At 38.0% G+C, this 16276-nt stretch overlaps 1 protein-coding gene across 15 annotated transcripts in view; it reads left to right on the top strand.

Annotated features, from left to right (window-relative positions):
* Window positions 1-16276, top strand: part of trpm3 (transient receptor potential cation channel, subfamily M, member 3) — a 177955-nt gene that overhangs the window by 101561 nt on the left and 60118 nt on the right. For all 15 annotated transcript variants that reach the window (XR_008642991.2, XM_055199095.2, XM_055199102.2 and 12 more), the window contains exons 2-6: window positions 2310-2389; window positions 2718-2919; window positions 3122-3335; window positions 6634-6758; window positions 8184-8355. Coding sequence is in view for 14 of the 15 variants with exons in the window: in XM_055199095.2 (XP_055055070.2) it covers window positions 2310-2389; window positions 2718-2919; window positions 3122-3335; window positions 6634-6758; window positions 8184-8355 (793 nt within the window). In the remaining variant the exon portion in view is untranslated. The remainder of the gene's footprint in view (window positions 1-2309; window positions 2390-2717; window positions 2920-3121; window positions 3336-6633; window positions 6759-8183; window positions 8356-16276) is intronic.

The raw sequence follows: 16276 nt of genomic DNA, 5'->3' as shown, positions 1-16276 counted from the left end.
AAAAATACAGGAAGTTTATGAACTAATCTTCAACTAATAATTGTGTGGCACGTGCGCTGCAGGTCTCCTGCAGTAGATAGTAATATAGTTTACCCGGTGCTTTATCACATTCAGAACAGACAGGAATACATCCGAGACTAAATTGATTATATTCATCACACTTGAGCAGAGATGCAAAGGTGTTTCACCTAGGGAACCCATGTGTTTGTCTGATTCAACGTGAGATTATTTTTCATTTTTCCATTGCATTACATGCTGTTATGCTAACAGCAGTTCTCTTTATATTTATTGATTTTTAAAAGCATAAAATTTCAACAGTTTTCACATCAGTTCTCAAAGCAGTGTTCAGTCAGACATATATATTATCTGTTCATGTTGGTGTAAGGATGTGCGAGTGTAGGTGGTCAGTGATGCGACCCACGCTGGATTCGCTGAATCATCACATGGGGCTTTCCCAAGAAAAACTAAACCCTGTCAAAAGCTATTTGGAAAGCCTAGTTGTGGTGCAAGCAACTTTGGCAAACAGAGGTCTCGTTTATCTTTTCTAGCTAATGTACGGTACACATTTATATTTATGGATTTTGTAGATGGGTTTTTTCATAGTGACTTAGAGTGCATCAAGGTACACATTTTTTCAGTTTGTGTTGTGTTGCCTGGGAATCGAACCCACAACCAATGCAGTACTTAACACCAGTGGTTGTGTACAGTGCATTTCTTCACGGCCCCCCTAAAGAAGATTTATGACTAATTTGTTCTAAAATGTAACATTTTAATTAAACAAAACATATAAAATTATTCAAAGTAGTGCTGTTGGTTAGTAGCCTTATATTTTTTTGGTTTAATTACACAGAATTTATGATGAATTAATGTATTATAAAAAATCTCATAAAACTGAGCCCCCAGTTTGAGAACCACTGCTTTACACACTACAGGCTTATAATTCCTCCAAATAAAAGCATCAAATAAAACATATTAATGCTTTAAAGAGATAGTTTACCCAACAATGAAAATAATGTCATTGATGACTCACCCTCATGTCGTTTCAAACTCATATGAATGTTAGCACCAATTTTTTGTGCATTGTGGGATCTTATTGGCTGCATTATTCTTTATTATTTAGTCCAAGTCTTTCAGTTTTTGTTTCACTAGGAAACCTTTTAATTTTGAATGAAACGTTCATCTTTGGTACACAGTTTAAGATGTTTTATATTTAGTCCGAGAGCTTGTTGACCCTTCATTGAAAATATACGTACGATATACTGTCCATGTCCAGAAAGGTAATAAAAACATCATCAAAGTAGTCCATGTGACATCAGTGGGTCAGTTAGAATGTGTTGAAGCATCGAAAATACAATTTGGTCCAAAAATAACAAAAATTACGACTTTATTCAGCATTTTCTTCTCTTCCGCGTCTGTTGTGAAGTGCATGCGCAAGACTAAAGTCACGTGACTGCAGTGACGCAGATGACGTGTTATCCTCAGACATGTTTGCGAAGTTTTTTTTCAAACTTACAGCATGCGTCTCCCTCAGACTGTAAACGAAGCCTGTGCGCACAAAAAAACCCCAGCTGGGGTGCACCAGATAACACGTCAGCCACATCATTGAGGTCACGTAACTTTAGTCTCAAGCATGCACTTTACAACAAACACGGAAGAGAAGACATAAAGTCTTAATTTTTGTTATTTTTGGACCAAAATGTATTTTCGATGCTTCAACACATTCAAACTGAGCCACTGATGTCACATGGTCTACTCTGATGATGTTTTATTACACGAACAGTATATCGTACATAGATTTTCAATGAAGGGTCAACAAGCTCTCGGACTAAATATAAAACATCTTAAACTGTGTTCTGAAGATAAACGGAGGTCTTACGAGTTTGGAACGACATGAGAGTCATTAATGACATTATTTTTATTTTTAGGTGAACTATCCCTTTAAGCTTAGCATAACAATATAAAGAGAAAGTATGTAATTTGTCCTTAAACCAATAAAATCAGTCTCTGAACAGGAATTGGAGATTAGGTTTCCCAATGAGGGCAATAAAGGATTCCAATAAAAAAACAATGTGTTCCCTTGTTTCATTTACACTCACTGCCATTTTATCCTCAAAATCTTTCTGCACGAATCGAGACTGAACAAAACTAAAGTAGGAAAGAGCATGCTTTTCAATGCTACGGTGTGAGAAGGGTGATCAAATGTGGACAATTTTAGCTTGGTATATATTGGTTTCTTGGGTGAATGTAGGAAACTGTCATTTCTCCATGTACTGATTTAGGTAACTTACACCTATTGTGTTTCTCCCCAGGCACAGAAATCATGGATAGAAAGAGCATTCAGCAAGAGAGAATGTGTGCACGTTATTGTAAGCACCAAAGACCCCCATAGGTAAGTACCACCACGGCTGTCATAGTCATCCTCAAGGTTTATTTTAGACAGATAAATAGACCATTTAAACTGATGAATGTAGATTTAATTATAGACTTAATGAGATCTACCATTAATTACCAAAGAGACAACAATGTGTAGCAATTAAACTGGCCTGGGAAATGTGTGTATAGATTTTTAACGTGTAAGGCATTTTTAAATATCTCCAAATCCTTCCTGGAATACATAGTATTTTGTTTCTGAACAGTTTCGCATTTTGATTCACATCACTGATCAACTTTGCCACTAAATTTCTCATTCTTTTTACCTGTTGTGTCTTCTTCAACAGGTGCTGTTGTGGCCGTCTAATAGGTCAACATATTGGCCTGCCCCCCAGCATCTCATCCAATCAGAATGAGAAATCAGAGCGTGGGCCAAAGAATGACAGCTTGTCAGAGAAATGGTCCATCAGCAAGCACACGCAGCTTAGTCCCACCGATGCCTTCGGTACCATTGAGTTCCAGGGGGGAGGACACAGCAACAAAGCAATGGTAGAAACATTCATATCTCTCATTAACTCATTACTTTCATAATTGAAATGCATTAGCTATTATTAATGTCTTGCAATTAAATGGTAATCAGAGTAATATATGACTGTTTCTGTTGCATGTTGTGCTATTTAAGTACAGCTTGATATCAAAATGTTGATGTACTCCTGTACACTGTCATTTTATGGCACGTTTATCTGTTCAGTATGTTCGAGTGTCTTATGACACAAAGCCAGACTTACTGCTCCATCTGATGACGAAGGAGTGGCAGCTAGAACTCCCCAAACTCCTTATCTCTGTTCACGGAGGTCTCCAGAACTTTGAGCTGCAGCCCAAACTCAAGCAGGTCTTTGGCAAAGGTCTTATCAAAGCTGCCATGACCACCGGGGCCTGGATCTTCACCGGAGGAGTTAACACTGGTGTGTTTACTGTTGCGTGAAATTTTGGGTTTTATGAATCACTCCAAAATATATAATTGAGCATATTTTATATAGATTATTGTATACAGATTAATGATTATTTGTAATAAAATATAAATAAAGATATACTCTATCAATATATAAAAAAGTACAGTGCTGTAACAGAGTTTCTAAAAAATGATTTTTAAAGTAAAGACATGAAGAGTTTGGTTCCAAAACGCAATAAATCCATTTGGACTAATTTGGGTAAAAATTTGTTTTCTATACCAAGAAAGTGACAAGATGAAAACCACTATCTTCTGTTACAAACGTTCACATAGCATCTTTAGGTTATAAAAACAAAAAATTCAAATCCATAATTAGATTTTCAAAATGCTATAAATCTATTGAATCAGTATATAAATGTGCATTCATCTTTTTCATGTTATATTCATTCAGTTGTCTAGAGGTATACACTGATTTAATTAATGAAAAGACTTTGTCATATTAAGAACACTGTCATTGCTGCCGTCATCCTTGGGACGTCGTTGCTAAACTTTTTGGACAGCGATCAGCTGTAAAATGTTTTGGTCCTGCTCGATTTTTGTTGACTGAGTAAAATAATGGAAAGTTTTTCAATGTGTTAGCATGGCAAAAGCTTGATGCTGTTGTGTGAGAACAAGCAACAGTCGACATTTATCCTTCTCCCGAGTGCCTCTCGCGTAAATTATTCGATTTTGATGTTTTATGTTTCTTCCCCGCCACAGAAAACCACAACAGGTTTATCAATGCCATCAAAAGTATTATTTTGATTTTGTTTGTTTGTTGATCACGAAGTACAATGTAGATGAGTAAAACTAGGATTTTGTGTGTATTCAACACGCCGCCATCATTGTTTACAATGCGTGGGAATGGTGCTCTGTGATTGGTTAAGTGGATTTATTACATTCTGCAGAAAAATAAATAATTTGGGTAAAATAAAGAATTTACTTTATAATACCGACCAGATACAATACTGATTTTGGCAGTAACTCATTTTTGTTAAAAATGGCGTTTTTCGCGTTTTGGAACCAAACTCTTCAGATGCTATGTAGTAACTACATTTTTAAAGAATGTGGAAGTATTGTATGGTATAATATAAAAGTAAAAAGTTTTTAGACAATGCCAGCAACACTTGTTATTTGTAGGGCTGGGTATCGATTCAGATGTTCCAGATCGATTCGATTTCGATTCACAAGCTATCGATTCGATTCTCGATTCAGTTTCGATTCTGGTTCTCGGGTCGGTTTTTATTCTCGATTCAACTTAATGAATATAGATTTAATACAAATACTATATTATTAAAAAAGAACAGTGAACAGCAGTTTACAAGTGGGTAATTAATAAAAAGAAATTAAAAGCCACAACACTATCGTCGTCGTCTTGCTTGCAAAATCTAAAATGCATCCATACCTTTGACTTTTTATGTGAAGGTGGCATGAACGTTGATGAAGCACCTAAAAACCGCCATTTTAAGCACTGAATGAATGAATGAAAGGCTCGCCTCTTGCTCCTTGGTAACATCGTGCAAGGCAAAAAAGAGAGTGACATCTAGTGAAGAAGACTAGGGGCTCTATCTTACACCCGCCGCAATGCAGCGCAATGCGCGACTCAACTGTCTTTTGCTAGTTTTCACCCTGCACAATTATCATTTTCATGTGTAGTGCCACGTTGTTTAAATAGCAAATGCATTTGCGCCCCCTTTTGCGCCCATGGGCGTTCTGGTCTAAAAACGAGGTGTGTTCAGGCGCATTGGTGGTGCGTTGCTATTTTGAGGCAACTAAAATAGACTACGCCATTGACCAACAAAAACCTAGTCTAAAGTCAATGGCGCAATATGTTTTTTGTTATTTAAAGAGCGCATTAGTAATATGCGCCTATAAACGGGAGGACAACGCGGGTTTGCTTATCACACACATGAATGCGCAGCACAAAAACATTTTTAAATATGAAAGATTAAAGGATTGAATGTAAAAGATTATTATTGAGTCTCTTGGACATAAATGAGGACTAATTATGAGACGAAATGGCGCAAAGAGCTGCCTCACCTGTAGCCTGCTAAGTAAATAAATGCTTTGCTTTAAACACATGCATCTGTTTTTAAATGTTTTTTTTAAATGCTACCTCACAGATTTATTGTATATGATGACTCTGTACCTGTGGATATGGTGAGATGAGAAACATCTTAAAGTAATCCTTAAAAAAAAACTTGTGACGCTGTCCAAGTGCTGAAATGTGAGGAGAGCCGTTTGTAAATTCTTTATCTCCTGTTTGTTACAAATAAAGTATTTTTACAGTACAAACCTTTTCTTACATACTTGTAAATTATTTTTTGATGATATTGGATAGCCATACATTTAAAGCAATTAAAAGCCTGCTTTTTTACTTCCATGACTAAAAGAAAACGTGTTTTAAAGGTTTTAATCCAAAAAATAATAATTTCAATACATGTGAGAACAACACAATTATTTAACATTAATCTTAAACTGGGGATCTTCTTCCTCCGCTTAGTTTTTCAGTTTACAAAGTCCATCATCTAAATAGGGTTTAGACATAGAGCCAGCGCAACAGCCTTTTAAAGGGGATGAGAGCTTTGACTCTCATTGGTTTATTGCACGTTACGCCCGAAATACTCCCATTTCTCATTAAAAAAATTGGACCAACCCTTTTCGACCATGCGCTTAGATCGTTAAATTAGCAAAAGTGGATTCAGACACGCCCATTTAGACGTTGCGCTGTGCAGTTTAGACAATGAGCTTAGATCATTAAAATAGGGCCCTAGTAGTTAGATTAACGTTAATCTTACTTTCAATGTTTGCTGTAATAAATATGAAAGAAAAAAATCAATTCTGCTCTTTGAGAATCTATTTTGAATCGACCACGTAAAAAAACGATTAATCAAAAAAAAGATTTTTTTTGCCCAGCCCTGGTTATTTGGTGAGATTAAATACTGATATAAATGTACACCCGTAAATGCACTGTAAGTCTCCTGAATTAAAGCGTCAGCCAAATTAATAAAATGTAAATGAGAAGTATTCAGAGAGTGAGGCTAAAAAATTATCCTGGAGGTAAATTTTTTCAGACTACTTTTATCTCACAAGTGTTGCTTGTATTGTCTAAAAATCCTTCAAGAATCTAGACATAAGGTCTTGATTGCTATATCAATGTGCTTAATGTACTGATGATATCTCATATATTCTTTTATGTCCTCCATTATTCCCACTTTCCCATCCCATTATACCCACTTTCCTATCCCATTATACCCGCTCTCCCACCCCAGGGGTCATTAGGCATGTTGGTGATGCTCTTAAAGATCATGCCTCCAAATCCAGAGGAAAAATCTGCACTATCGGCATTGCCCCCTGGGGCATTGTGGAGAACCAGGAAGACCTAGTGGGAAAAGATGTAAGTCACTGACTTTGCTCAATGACCAGATAAATCCTCTTTGGCATAAGGTCCGGCAGCTTTCACGGGGTCTGATTTTGTATTCACAGCACAGTGGTTTTTAAGACCACAACAGGATAATTTTAGTGATGATTTTCCATTTCTCCACGAATTCTGTGTCATGTGGAATACTGTAAATAATTAATGTATAAGCCACTACATAGGCATACAGTATATCTACTCTGTTTCACCTCGTCTTGTCTATGAGTCTCTGAGGACAGATGCAGAACAGAGACAGAGAGATAGAATCATTATTTATTTATAACTTCTGATTTCTATCCAGTTTGACTCTTATGCTATTTATCCTTCACTATTTTGCCTTTGTCTCTATATCCCCCTCCTCCCATCCCTCTCTTTCTCTCTGGTCTGGTAACATGTGAAGTAAGCTTTTAAAACTCCATTGCGTTGCTGTGACATTATGACAATATTAAAGGGACACTCCACTTTTTTGAAAATATGCTCATTTTCCAGCTCCCCTATAGTTAAACACCTGATTTTTACAGTTTTGGAATCCATTCAGCCGATCTCCGGGTCTGGCGCTAGAAAATTTGAATTTTTTTATCAAATAAATAAATAAATAAATGGGAGGGCCAATTATACACTCACCTAAAGGATTATTAGGAACACCATACTAATACTGTGTTTGACCTCTTTCGCCTCCAGAACTGCCTTAATTCTACGTGGCATTGATTCAACAAGGTGCTGAAAGCATTCTTTAGAAATGTTGGCCCATATTTATAGGATAGCATCTTGCAGTTGATGGAGATTTGTGGGATGCACATCCAGGGTACGAAGCTCCCGTTCGACCACATCCCAAAGATGCTCTATTGGGTTGAGATCTGGTGACTGTGGGGGCCATTTTAGTACAGTGAACTCATTGTCATGTTCAAGAAACCAATTTGAAATGATTCGAGCTTTGTGAGTGACATTATCCTGCTGTAAGTAGCCATCAGAGGATGGGTACATGGTGGTCATAAAGGGATGGACATGGTCAGAAACAATGCTCAGGTAGGCCGTGGCATTTAAATGATGCCCAATTGGCCCTAAAGTGTGCCAAGAAAACATCCCCCACACCATTACACCATTGCATTAATGAGAAATTGAACAGGTGTTCCTAATAATCCTTTAGGTGAGTGTATTTCAACTAATACCCAAAAAGTACATTTTTATGGGATGTTTCTTCTACACCATTCAATGTACTTCGACATCGTTCACTGTTTTCTGACTGCTGTCAGGTTGTATTCGCTGTCCACTGATCGAGCAACCTACACGTGTCAGTCTGCACTTTGCAACATGTCACTCTGCTCTTTTCAAACATCATTTCTGTGTCACTGCTCATATTCTTACCAGCCACTCTTTCTCTTCTTTACATGGTGTGCACTGCAGGTTGTCCGGCCATACCAAACAATGTCTAACCCTCTAAGCAAGCTCACAGTCCTCAATAGTCTACACTCGCACTTCATTCTGGCTGACAACGGCACCACCGGAAAATACGGGGCTGAGGTTAAACTACGCAGACAGCTTGAGAAACACATCTCTCTGCAGAAGATCAACACACGTGAGGATATTTGCTTTTATTTACGGTGGCACTACGGATTAAAGGTGAAGTGTGTGAAACTTTAAAACATACCTGGCACTAGATGAACAAACAGGTCCAAAGACTCAATACATTGATCGAAAAATGTAAGGTCGCTCAAGCAAACATTTGCAAATACTGTCCCTTTAATTTGGTAAAATGTCAGTATGCACCAAACCAAAAATGTAATATATATATACAATCTTTAAGAGAAACACTTGATAGACTGTGATAAATTTATGCTGATGTTTAAATTGCATAGAGATTTGGCAGTGCCCAGATCAGCTTGTAGCTCAATGTCTCGAATTGCAAGATTAAGATGACAGCACTGAGATAACAAAGCCCTCTTAAACGGCACATTGCTTGATAAAATCCATACATTCTGTTTACTCGCATATCAAATAAATGACACTCAACTGAAAGCTAGTAAAGATGCATACAATCCTGAAAGAGAAACTATGCTTATGTACTTATGCAGATCATCAGTGGTCACAGTAACATTGCACAATGCATGTAGTATACACAAACCATGAATACTTTGAATACTAACTTTCATAAATTTTTTGAGTAAAGAAGATGTTATCCCCTGATACAGAATGTTCTTAAAGGTACAGCTCACCCTTTTTGAAAGGAAAAGATTGAATGATATATTATTTTCTTCTACACATAAAAATACCATTCAAGTTCAAAACATAATGAAAGAGTTTAGTTTCGGGTGATGTATACCTTTAACGTGACTTTTCCCAGCACACTGCACATGGTTTGTCATACCACCACCACCATTGTGCATCTTTACTGTGCAATGCTTGACCTATTGCATATAACTGCCATGCAATGGAGGGGACAACACAAGGTCAACAGGAAGTGAGGCAGTGTTTGACCTCCTTGACCTGTCATGTGACATGTGAACTTCCCTTTGTCATCCTATGCCTGGAATAATAGAGGGGGCTGGGGAGTCAAAGGGACGCTCAGGCGTCATTAGTCTCATCAATAACCAACATGCTTCATAACCTGCATGGCCAACCCAGCGTCTAACTACACATTCAGTAAAATTGTAGGGATAGTTACATTGCGAATACAGATGCCTCGATTTCTGACAGTAAAATTGATAATTACAGTCATTTCAAATAATAATAAAGCCTTAATAATAGGTAGTGGTTATTTACAGAAAGGTAGATGCTATTTACACCATAAGTAGTGGTAAATACCCATTGTAGATACCGTTTGCACCAAGTGTAAATAGCTGCGAAATGCATGCTGTTTACACAACTGTAAGTGCAAATAGTGATGCTGCGCGCATAAACTCAGACATGTTTGATATTTGTACTAGAGGTGAATTATCTGAGCTATAGTGCGCACAGTTAGGACTTCTGTTTTTAATTTTAGCATTTACTTTTTATATTTAGTACTGCTGTATGCTAAAAGTATATAAGCCAGGCGCTTTGAAGACTTGCAAATGAGGAACATTACAAGCAATTTGTCAGACAAGAGCTACAATGTCTGTAGTATTGCACTGCCAAGATCCAAAGCCAGAAGCAAGAGTAAAGGAAAGAATGCTTAATATAGCAAAAGTAGGACATTTGAACAAAAAAAATTAGTTTTATGATCAATCTACTCGTCTAAAATTGTTCAATTAAAATCAAATAGGCTTACTTCAGAGTTTGGAAACCAAACAGATAAAACTAAACTGAAATGTTCTGACAACAAACATGTTTAAGGTGTGTGTGCAGAAAAGATAAAACTAATTAAAATCATCCTGAGACACATTCACAACACATATAAAGTACACAGTAAGATTCCAACATCAAACTCATGACAGAAGCCTCACATATCCACATCTAAGCCTGCAGTCAATCTCTTTTACTCTCTCTCTCTCTCTTTTTCTCTCTCACTCTCTCTCTCTCTTTCACTCTCACTCACTCACTCTTGCATCAGCTGTGATATGGTGGTATCTGCTTTGGCTTTGGGCATTTCTTATTTCTTTATTTTATTACCTGTCCTATCCAACACTAGAGGAACATCAATAATACTTGCACCCGTCACCAAGAGGCTCACAGCCCGACCGAGAAGCTCTTGCATAGAATCAGATCTCTTTGTTTAGGAAGAATTGCGGCAGGCTCGGTTACATATTCATTGGCTGGCATTCGCTGCAGTGGTACTGGATTAAAATGAATTACAGCTCTATGGTTGCCGCTGGTTGGGCTTGTAAGAAAGGCTTTGGTGTATTTTTTACAGATGGAAGGAGTGATTAGATGCAATGAAGATGTTTATGTGGTATAAGATAGGATCTGAGAATCAATTTAGTTGTAGGCAATTAGATACTGGTTTATTGGTATTAGGATGTGAATCTGTACTATGTACATGGACTATGTAGACATTGCAAGTAAATTTGATTTTCTCTTCTCTGCACATTCTGTACACACAGAGCTAAATTAAAAATGCATTAAAATGCAAATTCACATCTACACAAATCAGGTTTTATAACATAATGCAACAGTGTGTAAAGAACAAAAAAGATGTTACAGATGTTTATGGTGCTTTTCCATTGCATAGTACCCCACAGTTTGGTTTGGGTCAGCTTACATTTGGGGCTTTTTCACTGGGTGCAGTACGTAGTACCGATACTTTTTTTAGTACCACCTCGGCTGGGGTTCCAAGCGACCCGAGCTAATACCAAAATGTGGCTCGAAAACACTGTAGATCACTGAATGGTCTAAGAGAATCATCAATACCAGTGTCATCGCTATAATGTAAAAGATTAGCTTTACCTTTGTGCTAGCTTGCGTTGTCTCGAGTAAAACTGTTGTCATCTGTGCTTTGTTGTAAGTTCCCAAACTCCCTTTGAGCGATGAAAAACATTCACAGGTTGAGAATAAGGAACACCATAATGCTGTGTTTATACCAATCAGGCGTCAAGCGCGAGTGATTTCAATGTGAAGTCAATGTGAAGACGTGTTGACGCGCGTCTGGAGGTCTCGCAGCGTGAATGAGGCGTTTGGCGCAGCGCGGTACACGCGGTTCCGCCTCATTCGCGCGTCTAGTGGCGTGGTATGCGAATTGTGCTTTTTGTACTTTTTGTGTTTGACGCGAATTTGCGGCTGACGCCCAAGTTGAACAATTTTAACTTTGGTGGATTTTCGCGCCGCTTTAACCAATCAGAAGCCTGCTTGCTGCTGTGGCGGCAGCCTCGCCCAGAGTCACTCATTCAACATGAAGGAACGCTTGATATTGTCCGTGAGCAGTCACCTGGAGCTATACAACACAAGTTCTTACTTCTATAGAGACAGGAATAAAACGGACCTCGCTTGGAAGAGTGTCAGTGAGGACATTGGGCAACCTGGTAAGTTGTAAATACACATTTCCCTTTTGAGTCACGTGACGTTTATCGACCCGCAGCATTTCCTATATGTTCCTATAGTAAGGTGACCAAATTAAAACCGGTAACTCTCTCAATAAATGCACAATCACATCAGCCATCTTGCAAACAGACAACCGCATAGCAGTTGCCCCTCCCACAATAAGCGGATTTTGCCTCTGACGCACGTCAAATGCTTGCTTTTTCCTCGTGTCTACTTCGCTCTAGACGTGCAAATGCATTCGAGCTGTTCAAGCACCAAACTAGGCGCGGTAGACGCGATTTTGACGCCTCAAACGCAGCTGGTGTAAACGCAGCAAACTGTTTTTTTTCTAGACTTGCAGTTTGTGGCGGCAAATTCGTGACGAGCACGTCCGCATCATATATGCTTAAATGCAACTTCAAAGAGGCTCAGCGGAGCGCCGTCGACTGACACCACGGGTGTTTGAACAGAAACTGTCATGTGAGACAGAGGTAGTGATAAACGCGATGTGCAAACATCTATTTGTGGTGGTCAATTTTAATTTTGTGGTCGACTGGGAAAGAAATGAATGTACTGGAATGTACAACGACTTTCTCACTTGTATGATGTCACAGCAGTAGGCAGCGCAAATATAACGACACGCCTATAATCCCTCCCAATCCAAAGTGTTACTAAACTCGATGGAAAAGCTAACCAAGCAAAAGTGAGGTGAGCTGACCCAACCTGATCCAAACCGTGGGGTACTATGCAAGGAAAAAGCTCCATAAGTTTAATTATCATCTTACATTTAGGCCTACATTTTAATGCATTTGCAGATCCTTGTTTTCAAAGAACATGCACACTAAAGTTCGTTAAAGGTACACATGTGAAAACATCGCTTTTTTGCTTCCGACCATAGAAGCATTTTGGACAAGCTTTAACAAATGATCTTTTGGGTATTTTAAGCTTAAACTTCACAGACACATTCTAGGCACACCTGAGACTTATATTACATCTTGTAAAAATTGATATAATATTGGCCCTTTAAATATTTATTGAATTTTTCATTGGATATAACATTTTAAATCTTTTACATTTAAAACAAATGTATCATTTCCAAACTGGATCATGAGTTCTCCACTCTAATGGTCTTATTGAAGTAATCGTTTCTTCCTCAGAAATGGTTGCACATTCTTCCCTTCATTATGCTATTCTTTTTTTGTACTTGACTTGGGAATAATGGCCCTATCAAGCTTAATGTGAGCATTTGCGGTTATTGAATCTGCATTTGCAAGTCCCAAGATGCTGTACTTGCACTGAATCCGAGTATCCACAGTGATTGCACACACATAAACGAATGACTAATGTACTTTTTTTTTTCTCACGTTGGGTTCTTCATCACACTAGATCAATATATAGCTTGAATGCAAATCAAGTCACTTTTGATGAAAGCATCTGGCAAATTCGTAAATGTAAATGCGGATCATTTGTTTACAATAACACATTATGTAAGTTCTCTGAACATGCACCTGTTGTGTTTATTCTCTTGAATAAGTAAATAAACCCTATTTGTAACTGCCAGGCAGGGGATATAAGTGTTCAAACACAGAGTAAATGAAAAAGATTAAGAATGACACACAATGAGCTGAACGGTTTTTCTCAGGGTGTAAAACTGAGATTTATATTCCTGTTACATGCTTGGGTGGGGGGCATATAAATCAACGTGTGCCGCTTTTCTTCTTCTTCTCCCAGAGCCAAGGCTTTTTGTTAATCCTTTATCATATTGTAGGTCACTGGTGTCCAAAACAGGGCAGAGGGATTGGTGAGGCTATTTTAACCATCAGTGCTTGGCAGGTGGGGTCAGCACAGAAAGTGATTTAAACTAACGTGTACCACTACTATAGGCCTTCTTTACAGCCTCTTTTTGTGTTGAGTTTAGATTTGATGTATTTTACTATTTTTGTAAGTCTGCACTTACTTTCACAGTAAATATTTACGTTTTTCTACCTAAATATATCTGAGCGTTATCAGATTTTCCTTTAGAATAAATGATGTGAATAAATTAGATTGATGTGTATTTTAATTCTAATAGAGCCTTTTAGGGTACATTCACACGGGGCGTAAGCGTTAACGCTTCCCATTCATTTTTAATGGGTGACGTCATGCTTTCCGAACTGAATTGTGGATTCGTTGGCGCCACGTCTGTGCCGTTGCTCACGGCAGTGCCGTTGCTCACGGCAGTGCCGTTGCTCGCAGCAGAAGTTGAAAATTTCTCAACTTTTCAAGCGCCAATGCGTGCGTCAGCCAAGCAGATCGCCTTATGCAAATAACCTAGGCAGAGCCAGCCAATTACGTTTATGGAAGACCGGAGCATGTGTTGGGCAACTGTGATTGGCTGTTGGCCACGCTTAAGACAAGCGTTAATGCTTTCGTCCCGTGTGAATGTAACGTTACAGTTGGTAAACATCGTGACGTATTTATGTGGGCGTGGCTTAGCTGGAGGCAGAAAGATTCACTTCAACAAACGGTAGCTAGCAAGTTTTGTTAGCTTGTTATTTTAACAATGGCTGGAGAAAATCAGTTTTTTTCCTAATATGTAAGCTCAGTAACTGTCCTGGACCACGAAAGTTATTTAAAAGAGTTTATCGTCTTATTGCGTTTAACCAAAGCTGTTGTCTGGCAGTGGCAGCAGGTATACAAAAAATTTCAAATTGCCTGTACTCCGTCGATTCTGGCAACCAAGAACACAACAAGAACACATTTTAAGATCCTTGTGTAGCCGATTATGTATTATCCGCCCCCAGTTGTGTGTTTGTTTTGCCTCCAGCTAGCGCTGTGGCGTAATTGTGACGTTGGTGCAAAAGGTGTCTATAATATAACATTTAAGATGTCATTTGACTTGCTGTCAGGTGTATGTCTGGCATATTGTGTTTCAATATCAAATTTATTTTTTGTTTGGACACTGATGGAGTGATTTAGTCATGTAGGAAGCTGGAGTTTTTGGAACCAACACTTTCATCCTGTATACATTTTGTTTAAAGTTTCTGTGGACCCTACCCATTTGAATGAAATACAATAACACAAGTAAACACACACACACACAGTACAAATAAAGGCTTTTTAATGCAGAAATGTATCTGGTGATTGGTCTCTCTCCACATGCCTCTCTTAGACTTGTGATAGCTTGTTTTTATTGGTCATTTATAAATTCTGTTCACATCCAAAATTGGAAACTTCTGCCCCATATTTTCCCCAGTAAGAATTTCTCTTAGCATCTGACAGCTTTAGTTACATGATATGTCAGAGACTATTTCATCATGTCCCTCTATTAACATAGATTGCTTGAAGTGGGTCAGTACTGAGCGGTATAAAGTACTGGCAATTTTGCACTATTCAATTCACTGTAATGGTAATGACTCTTGTGTACACGCAGTTCTTATTGTCCCTTGATGTCCCTCTAGACATTAAACCTTCTGTCCTACTACTATCAAGGAACAAAAACACAAACATGGTTAATCTCACACACCAGTGTTTTCAGGATGTGTAGCATATTATAGCTTAATCCGCAGAAGTGCTTTGGCCCGTTGCTGTGATTGATCAGTGTCCTCCATATGGTCGCCTCCATATTGGGCATGTTAAGACGGTCCTAAAACACGTTAATTGGGTAGCTCAGAGAAAGCTGATTGAAGCCACTATTTGATTTGTCTAAATGAGCTCAAGCTGGATTTTGACCTGGAGCACAAGACAAGCTAAAATGATGACTGAACAGGCCATTTTTGCAATGAAAATTTTTAATGCATATTTAATGTATATTAAATTATGTCACATTAGGGATGTCTAATTAATTATTTAGTAAAAAAGCCAAATTACTGCTTGACAAAAGTTGAGTTTTAACAATTTCCTATTACAATTTTCCAAAACTAACTATCAAATAACTGTCGACAAAAATGTTTTGTACTCCATGTACATTGTAAATCATTGAAATTGGATGAGAAATGTAAGAATAATCAGGCTTTTATATAGAAAAAAATTTAGCTCCATGTACAGTATGGGGCTGCATCCCAGACAGGTCTTATCCTAGTCCCAGACTAAAATGCATGTTTGAGCTGCCTTGATTTAAAAACAGCTTGAACTGACATACTTTAACATATATCAGTATACAGTGGCAAGAAAAAGTATGTGAACCTTTTGGAATATCATGTTTTTTTTTATTGTCATAAAATGTGATCTGATCTTCATCTAAGTCAAGGGTATTGACAAACATAATGGGGCGGTTTCCCGGACAGGGATTAGACTAGTGCTAGACTAAAATAAATGTGAGAGCTGTCCAAACTGAAAACAACTTGCACTGACATATCTTAAAATGCATCAGTGCCCTTTGTTTTGCTTCAGAATGCACACAAGTAATGTTTTTAGTAATGCATGTTTGTTAAAACTGGTTAGATTTCCTAATTAAACTAAGGCCTAGTCCTGGCTTAAACTAATCCCTGTCTGGGAAACCACCCCAATGTGTCTAAAAATAATTACACCAAAAAAATCAGACCTTTCGTGTCTTTATTGAACATACTCATTCAACATTCAAAATG

The sequence above is a fragment of the Misgurnus anguillicaudatus genome, chromosome 22, assembly GCF_027580225.2.
Source record: "Misgurnus anguillicaudatus chromosome 22, ASM2758022v2, whole genome shotgun sequence".
Taxonomy (NCBI): Eukaryota; Metazoa; Chordata; class Actinopteri; order Cypriniformes; family Cobitidae; genus Misgurnus; species Misgurnus anguillicaudatus.
This window is presented reverse-complemented; position numbering and strand designations above follow the sequence as displayed.